At 39.9% G+C, this 9,409-nt stretch overlaps 1 protein-coding gene across 1 annotated transcript; it reads left to right on the forward strand.

The window, feature by feature from the left end:
- The first annotated feature begins 5,842 nt into the window (after positions 1-5,842).
- Rpl37a (ribosomal protein L37a) lies at positions 5,843-9,152 on the forward strand. Its single transcript, XM_010611946.3, has 4 exons — positions 5,843-5,938; positions 6,346-6,474; positions 6,891-6,973; positions 9,042-9,152. Exons 1-4 carry the CDS (start codon positions 5,936-5,938, stop codon positions 9,103-9,105), a joined length of 279 nt encoding a protein of 92 aa, XP_010610248.1. The 5' UTR covers positions 5,843-5,935; the 3' UTR covers positions 9,106-9,152.
- The last annotated feature ends 257 nt before the right edge of the window (positions 9,153-9,409 follow it).

The following is a 9,409-nucleotide window of genomic DNA, read 5'->3' on the forward strand; positions in this document are numbered from 1 at the left end:
ATCTTACTTTCCCAGTGGCTCTGGTGATTTCTGTCTCAAATGCTGTACCAGGACACCTCCAAGAGGCAGCAAGGGCTCTTGTTTGTATTAATCCACTTGCGCTACAATTCATCATGGTTTTTGTTTGTTTGCTTTCCTTTTTGGCTTCCACTAAGCTTTCTCAACTGAAGGAGAAATACAGAAAGGTACCATCTTGGGTTTTGCCCCGTCTGTGCACACTTTGTTGAAACCATGCTGCTTTTTGAGGCTCTCTGCCCTTTTTTGTGAAGGGAGAGAAAGAAGTTTGATCTTATCTTTTCACTTCACATCAAGTTCAGAACAATCAACATGAGAAGTGGCTTGGGAGGGGTTTAGCTGCACAATCTTGACTCGTTAAGAGATTGCCTATATATTTATTTATTTATTTATTTATTTATTTTTTTTTTTATTTTTTTGCCTATATATTTTTTTTTAGTTTTGTGGTTTTCTGTGGGATCTCAGTGAAGGAAATGGAATATGAATCATATCAGAAAGGATTGAGAAGCCTGTGAGTCAGTCTTTGGGACATTATGGCAGCCAGTATTTGCCTGATTTTGAAACATTCTCTGCCCATGTTTTTCCCCCTTTACATCCATTCAACAGATTTTTCTGAGTACCTCTGTCTGTCTGTCTGTCTGTCTGTCTGTCTCTCATTAATCCCTTTACGGGGATGAAATATACAAGAATTCATAAAACAATTTACAACTTAACATAATATTATAAATAAATGCCCATCTAACCATAACTCAAATAGTATACAAATAATAAAACCTTTGTTTTGCCTTTAATGCTTAGATCTTCAATAACCCAACTGGAGCTTATTTTCATACTTGGGATGAGTTAAGATCAGGGTTAACTTTTCTCATATGGAGATATAATTCTTTCAGCAACACACTAAAAAGATTGTTCTTTCACCAGCTGCTTTGCATCACCTTGTTTTCAATATACATTAAGGTAAAAATTAATCTAAAAGTGTACAATCTTAAGTAAAAAGAAGGAGCAATCCTATAATCTCTAACACCTAGCAATCCTTCTTAAAGGCTCTATAAATAATTTTGGATGGAGTAATTTATAATTTGTATCATCACTTCTCAGCCTTTTGTCTAAGGTCAAGCGCAATTTGTATCACATTCACCATACTGAAATGGCTTGTTTCATGTACTATATTTGGCCATTGTTTTATAAATGAATCTATCCCTAAAAATCTATCCTTTACCTAAAAAAAAAAAAGAAAAAAAAAGTTACCTGATCCAGAAAATACCCATCAACAACAGCAACTAGAATGGTTTGAAAGTGCAGTTGAGGAGAGAAAGAAGGTAGGGAAGAATATGTTTGCCTGACACCCTGATTCTTTCTTTGTGTTCAAGACGTATGCTGGAGGCCTTGCCTTCTCTTGTTGAGTCAGCTCTGTCCTGTGGCCTCTGAGCACTGCCGAGCAGACCTTGCTCCATCTGCAGCCACTGGCTCTTCTGTGCAGTGCTGGTGCTGGAGACTCTGGGATAAAGTTTTTGTGTGTCCAGCGCAAGATGAATTGGGAATGATGCTTGTACTGCCAATTTCTTTCAAGAATAAGACGTTCAATATTCTCCAAGAGAACTGATCGGTTTAACAGCTAAATGAACTCCTCTCTGAAGGCGACTTTTAACTTAATTTTTTAAAAGTGAAAAATGAACTTTGCTTCTGAAGAACAGGGGTGACGCAGTAGAGATTTTTATAGAGACTTTTATGAAGATTCATTACAGACACCATTCTCTACACTTGATGGTCCTGTAATGGGGACAGAGACTTACTGGTCTATCAACAAGGCAAATTCAGACTTTATGAGAGGCATACTTTTCTGAGGTCTCTTAGAGCTGATTTCATGAGAATGCTGTTGGTGCCTCTTCTTGTTCAGCTTTGACAAAATTGCTGTGAAAACAAACAGTTTATTCCTATTTCAGTGTCTCATTTTCAGCTGCTCTGTGGCATTCTTCCTCATGTACTTCTTCTCCTTTTACCCCTCTCTTTGTCCCTTCCTCTTCTCTCTCTCTCTCTCTCCTCTCTCACCTCTCTCCCTTTCTCCCCTCACCTCTCTCCAGTAAACTCGAAAACATATTGATCTCAACAAGCAGGCTTTGCTCACTTACACCTTGGGTGCCTCATCAGGAAGGCTGCTGTACTTACCCACCCACCAACACTTTGGTATGGCACATTTGTTACAATTAATGAGACAGAAATGAGATGCTGTGATGAACTAAATTCCACTGTTTACTTAGGTTTACTTAGATCTTGATTTTTACCTCTTTTTTCTGCTCCAGGATATCAAGGTACATTTAAGTGATTTTGTCACCTAGGGTTCCTCTTGGCTTTGGCAACTCTGTGAGCTTTTGTAGTTTTTGAAGATCTTGACAGTTTTCTTTCTTTTTTGGATACCGGGGATTGAACTCAGGCCCTTGTGCTCCCCAGCCTCAAGATCTTGACAGTTTTGAGAAGTACTGGTCAAGTATTTTATAGGAAACCCCTGTGTTGGAATTTACCTGATGCTTTTCTCATGATTAGACTGGATTTGGAGAAGGAAGGTTACCACAAAGGTAAAGTACAATTTTCATCACATCATATCAAGAACACGTACTGTCAACATGATTTATTACTGTAGATTGTGATGTTGGTCACCTGACTCAGTTGTGTTGCCGTCCTCTTGGAAGGAGGCTGCTATGCAAAGCCCATAGGGCAGAACATCTAGAATTATCTAGAATTCTTCTGCAAGAGAGATTTGCCTCTTCTCCCTCATTTACTTATTTAGCCAATCATGTATTTATATCAGCATGACTACATGGATATTTATTTTATACTTTTGGTTATAAAAAATACTAGTTTATTCTGTTGCCCAAAACTTTCCAGCTTTAGTGTTATAAAATAGCATGGCCAAAGAGCAGACCTGAGAATCAATGGAACAGACTAGAAGATGCAGAAACGACTCCAGAAACACTCAGCCAGCTAATCTTTAACAAAGGAACCAAACACCTTCACTGGAAGAAAGATAGCCGCTTTAATAAATGATGCTGGAAAAACTGGTTTTTCCTCATGCCAAAGACTGGAAGGAGACCTGTATCTTTCACCATGCACTAACCTAAAATCAAAATGGATCAAAGATTTCAGTATTAAAACAGAGACACTAAATCTGCTGGAAAAGAGAATATATAGAACACTTGAGGACAAAGGAGTAGGCAAACAATTCATGAACAAAAGCCAGACCACATGGGAAATATTATCAAGAACCAACAACTGGGATCTCATCTTATTAAAAAGCTTTTGCACAGCAAGAGAAACCACCAACAGGGTAAAGAGACAACCCACAGTGTGGGAAAAATTTTTACTGGCTATTCATCAGACAAAGGACTATTAACTAGAATATATAAAGAACTTAAAAAAACGAAACAAAACGGACCTCCCATATTTAAAGACCCAATCCAAAAATGGGCATCTGAAATAAAAATAAACATATATATAAAAAATGTTCAACATCATCGGTCATTTGAGAAATGTAAATTAAAACAACTCTGAGATTCTATTTCACTCTAGAAAGAATGGCTGTTATAAAAAAAAAAATCAACCAATAACAAATACTAGAAGGGAAAAAGGAACCCTTCTCCACTGTTGGTGGGAGTGTAGACTGGTGCAACCAGTCTGTGGAAATCTGTGTGGAGATTTCTCAAAAAACTAAAACTATCCAGGTGTGGTGGTGCATGCCTGTAATCCCAGTACTCGGGAGGCTGAGGCAGGAGGATCGCTGTGAGTTTGAGACCAGCCTGGGCTACATAGTGAGCTCCAGATCAGTCTCAACTACATAGTGAGACCCTGTCTCAAAAAGCCAAAAACAAACAAACAAAAAACCAACCAACCAACAAACGAAAAAAATCCACAAAAAAAACCTAAAGGTTCCATTTGACCCAGCTAGTCCCCTTCTTGATATATTCCTGAAAGAATTAAGAGCATCACACCATGGCAGTATGTGCGCACCTAAATTTATAGTGGCACAGTTTGTAATAGCTAAATCTTAGAAACAGCCCAAATGCCCAGCAATTGGTGAATGGATAAAGTTTTATATCCATTTTTGGGTGGCTCACCCAAAAAGATACCACAAAGTAGTCTTAGAGCCAGGCCTGATCCAAGTGCCTGGGACCTGATTCCAGGTCAAGTATTTTATCTACTTTGCTTTTCTAATGTAATAACTTGAATTAATTTACACCAGCAATGAAAAGAACTGACTTTGGGGCCAGGCAGACCCAGACTTGAGTTCTAGTCCTATCACCTGTGTGTAACATGGGGACAGATTTGTAACTTCCCTGAGTCTTTTATTCCTCATCTGGAATAGTAATAGTTTCAGTTGTACAGTGTTTATTATTTACCAGGCACTGCAGCAAGTACTTTCCATGCATTTAACTCATTAACTCTTCAGTTGTAGGTATTATCATTCAGACTATAGTTGAAGAAACTGACCCACAGTAAAGTAAAATAACTCATCAGAAGTCCTGTAGATAGTAAGTAGCAGGGCCCTGCTTTGAAGTCAGACAGTCTGATTACAGAGCCTATGTTCCTAACCATTACATAAGAATTCCTCTCTTTATCTTAATAATGAAGGGAATAATGTTGCTGCCTTAAAGAAGCATAATAAAAATGAAATGGGAACATATATGTAAATCATAGTCTGTACCTACTATATTATTACCTTTCAAGTGTTCCTTCTGCTACCCTTGGGCACCATGATTTTCCTATATAGCCCTGTGTTCAAATCATGAAGAATTCAAAGATTGGATTAGTCACTTCTCCACGGAAATGACCATGTGAATTGTGTGACTGTCTACATGTTGCTTTTAGTATAATTATGAGGAAAACAATAAATGTAATCGCAGAATGCCTTGCAGTTGTCACAGTCTTTCTTGGTTCTGAACTAGTGTATTCTGTCTTACACTCTTATAGCAATAGTTCTCTGAATTTCCTTTCCTCTGGCCATGCCTGAAAAAAGGCAGTGAAGTTTTCCAGTATGAGTTCTATATGAAGAAGTAATATCATTTGTTTAAACTCCTTTCCCAGCCTGAACCAGAAAACAGACTCTTTCTTGCTGACTCCTTGGAGACAGACAATAGACCATGGTTACAGTGTGGATGTTGTAGCTCTAGGTTTAGGCCTGGACCAGGAACCTGCCTTACAGCCTAGGTTAAGGCCTGGAGAGCAGGTTCTGAAATGATGCTAAGTCAGGCCATCAGAGACACAGGAAAGAGCTAGAAAGACAAACTCCACAGTGACTGTTAACTTCTTTCCAGCCTTCGAATCTCAGACTTTTCTCAGGACTTCTGGCTCTTCCCTATGCAGGCCTTATGTAACCATGTTCCTATCCTTCAGAGCTCTGATCAGTGACATTTCGTAACTCAATATGATCACATGACTTTCCTAGCTAGACTGCAGCTTGTTTTGGGTTGAGCCATGGAGTTTGGTCATGACTGTGTCGCCAGCATCCTGTACAGGATCTGACCATTTTAGAAAGATGTAGTGCGGAAAGCAATGAAATTTAGAGTCACAAGCATTTCTCTAAATCAAGAGCGCTAAGCAAGTCATTTAAAACATGTGTCCTTATTTTGTTATATATATATATATATATATATACATACACATATATGATAATGTGGACGTACATCTGCCGAAACTGTTGTTACAGCATGTGACTCAGGGTTTACCTATTGGAACAACTTTGTCTTTCCCAAACATATCGCAAAAGTCCACGGGGAGGCACTCCAGGCCGAGCAAACTGCAGGCAAACCTTCAGACCATAAAGCTCAGTTCCTAGAGAGGCCGTAGAGTCACTTCCGCTCGCCGGCCTAAAATTGCGCCTGCGCACTGTATCTCTTCCTCTCTAGGTTTGGGCCTAGGTCGCTCCGACATGGTGAGTTCTGTTCTGTTCACTCCCTAAATCTGTATCCATCCGCGTCTATTCTCCTATTTTTTTGTCCGCATCGACATCTGTCACCTCCCTTGTCCTGTATTTTCTCCGTGCTCCGTGTCATCTGCGCGTCCTGGAATTCCATTCTGGGACGAAGCCCAGGGCGGAGGGAGCGGGGGAGGCTTGGTGGGGCCTGGCACACCCGGGCCTGCTTGGGCCTGGCACACCTGGGCCTGCTTAATGCAGGATCTTTGGAGCTTGGGGTATGCCCGGAACACTGGTTTTGCCGGGTTAAACTTGAGAGCTGGGTCACGGCGGAGGTGATGTCGGGGACCAAGATGTGAACATACCAGGACTAGGGTTCCAACTTTTAAACATTGCCGGTCTGCTCCCTTCCCGCGTCTCTACAGGCTAAGCGCACAAAGAAGGTCGGCATTGTCGGTAAATACGGGACCCGCTATGGGGCCTCCCTCCGGAAAATGGTGAAGAAAATTGAAATCAGCCAGCACGCCAAGTACACCTGCTCCTTCTGTGGGAAGGTATGGTCGTCTTTGTTGAGGGGAAAGGAGGAGGGCTGGTTTCCTTCCGAAATGTATATTTAGTACGCTGGTGGTGAGCACTTAAAATTGCTCACACTACTGATTATCAGTCGCGAGGTAGTAGTAGTGTTGGTAAATTTCGATTTTGCGAAACGTTTCTGACTTGAAGAAAACCACTAAGGAACTAAACAAGCGACTGAGTAAAGATTACCCTCTGCTTTGTGGGGAATGAGTCTTGTCAGTTTGTTTTTACAGATATTTCTATATCAATCAAAAGGATGGTCTTCATCTAATAACATCTTTTTGCTAGAGGTTTTTGTTTAACATATTTTACTGTATAAAAAGTGCTAAAGTTGATTTTCCTATGTAATTTAGTCTTTTGGTTCATGAGGAAAATGGGTTCTCTAATTTTACAGACCAAGATGAAGAGAAGGGCTGTAGGGATCTGGCACTGTGGTTCCTGCATGAAAACAGTGGCTGGTGGTGCCTGGACCTACAAGTGAGTTCCTTTCTTGGGGTATTTGGAACTGTGGGCTTCTCTATAAGCCATTTTGAGTTTGGGCACCAGATGGGCTAATTTAAATTCTTCCACAAGACCAAGAAAGTAATGATGCTGCTGGGTTTTTCTAAATTCTTCAGAGTTATGGTTTATTTTTCACTTGTTAAAAGAATAGAGAAAAAAGCTACAGAAATAAAAATTCTATTGTTTGGGTACATAAATGGGATTTGACCTGGTACTGAAATTTGATTTGTACTGCAGGTTGTTTTAATAGAGAAACAATGTCAGTTTGTTTAAAACTAACTGTACCATTTGGGCCACCTCACTTTTGTGTTTCTAAATACTGTAGTATTGTTTGGACTTCTCAGCATTATGATCATGACAAGGAACACTGATGAGATAAACCTATATGTGATTACTGCTTGCTTTGACTCAGCCTAACCCATTTCTGAAAATTGTAGCCACCTTAAAGGCATCTAGTCTTGGAGCTCTTTGCTGACCTTGAAGCTCCACATTCTGGGTGTCTGTTCCTGTGTGCTGTTCAGTATACTAGTCACATTTGATAAATGGCAAGTGTGCTTTAAAAATTGAATTTTTAAATTTTAGGTTATTTACAGTTAACCATGGAAAATAAAGTAATTTGCAGATATATTTAAGCACCTTGTTGGGAGGTTTTTGTGATAGAAAGGAAAATGGGGGCAAGGGTGCTCTTTTGTTTCTGATGAAAATGTGAATGAGCATTTAGACATACATCCACACTGGTTTTCTGGTATAGTTCTGTTTTTTTTTTTGTTTGTTTGTTTTTTTTGAGATAGGACATCACTAGTTTAGGCTGGCCTTGAGCTCACTGTAGCCCAGGCTGGTCTCGAACTTGTGGCTATCCTCTTGCCTCAGCCTCCCAAGTGCTGGGGTTACAGGCAAGTGCCATCACATCCTGCAGTTCCTGGTTTTATGGTAAAAACTTTTTTCCTCATTTTAATACTTGTATTTTCAAAAGGCACTTTAATCTGCTGCATTTTTTAAAAAAGACTTCCTTTAGCCAGGCCTGATTGCACACACCTGTTATTCCAGCACCTGGGAAGCTGTGGCAGGTGGATTGCCAAAACTTGAAGGCCAATTTAAACTACATATTGAGATGTTGTTTGAAAAAAGAACTTCATACAGTGTACCATTCCAGTAATTAATTAGCTTCTTTTGACATTCTCCTTTTCTTTTTTTTGGGGGGGGGGGCTCTTTTTGTTTTTTTGAGACAGGGTCTCATTATGTAGTTGAGACTGACCTGGAACTCACTATGTAGCCCAAGCTGGTCTTAAACTCACAGAGATCCTCCTGCCTCAGCCTCCTGAATGCTGGGATTACAGGTGTTCGCCACTATTCCCGGCTCTCCATTTCTTTTTAATGGAGCAGCTGTTCCTTTTTAAATATTTGAGAAAATAAGATTCATGAAATTGCTTTCTAATTCTGCAAGAGCTTGAAGATGTAGCTCCCCCTGCATTGTTACTTGAACTAATGCCTTCATACTGAGCTACATCCCCAGCCCCAGCCCTTTTATAAAATTTTGAGACAAGACTTACTGAGTTGCCCATTTACCTTGAACTTGGTGTGATCCTTCTGCCTCAGGCTCTCACAGTACTGGGATTACAGGCCTGTTCCACCACACCATGCAGAAGACATGGTGCTGAGTGGTGGAATTTTTTGGTACCAAGAATCGAACTCAAGACGTTATGCTTGCCAGGCAGGTGTTGTGCTGCTGAACTACATCCCCAGCCTGGCAGTGGCCTTTTTGAGACAGGGTTTCTCGTGTTCCAGGCTGACCTTGAATCATGGCAAGCCCCCTCAGCCTCTCAGGTGCTGGGACGATTACCAGCATGTACCACCACACCCAGCATAGTCATCTTAATGTTCAATTTTTAGATTATGTAGCAAAATATTTATAGCCTGTCTCCATATAATTTGAAGAGAAATTAAGAGAGACTGTACGATTATAACAGTGAGGCATGATTTACTTATTTGCCATTTCATATGTAAACTTGCTTAATTATGTTGGAAACTGAATTTTTTTTAACAGTACCACTTCTGCGGTCACAGTCAAGTCGGCCATCAGAAGACTGAAGGAACTGAAAGACCAGTAGCAGCTCTACTATTTGAGACATCCCTAGCCTGTAATAAATGGCTTAATTTATGTAATAAAATTGGCTTTGATGTGTTTTGTTAATTTTATTTGCATTGCATTAATACTGCCTTTTGAAAAGAGATTTGGAAATTAAGTCCTAATTTGAATTGGAAATGGCCTGAATTAGGTTACTGTGAGATTTTTTTTTTTCTTCCAGTAGGGAGAAAATATAGCATAAGATGATAAATCTTCCAGGTTAAGTGCGTGTCTTAGCTTTTGCTAATTCACCTGTTTAGAGATAGGTGATTATATACTGTGCACCT

This window comes from Fukomys damarensis, unplaced genomic scaffold (genome assembly GCF_012274545.1).
Source record: "Fukomys damarensis isolate Sample0158 unplaced genomic scaffold, DMR_v1.0_HiC HiC_scaffold_16, whole genome shotgun sequence".
NCBI classification, from domain to species: Eukaryota; Metazoa; Chordata; class Mammalia; order Rodentia; family Bathyergidae; genus Fukomys; species Fukomys damarensis.

Bases quoted from the DNA above. Each gene is read 5' to 3' on its own strand.
- Rpl37a (XM_010611946.3), top strand. The intron at 6,475-6,890 runs GTATGGTCGTCT...CTAATTTTACAG, and splicing joins CCTGCTCCTTCTGTGGGAAG to ACCAAGATGAAGAGAAGGGC. The intron at 6,974-9,041 runs GTGAGTTCCTTT...TTTTTTTAACAG, and splicing joins GGTGGTGCCTGGACCTACAA to TACCACTTCTGCGGTCACAG.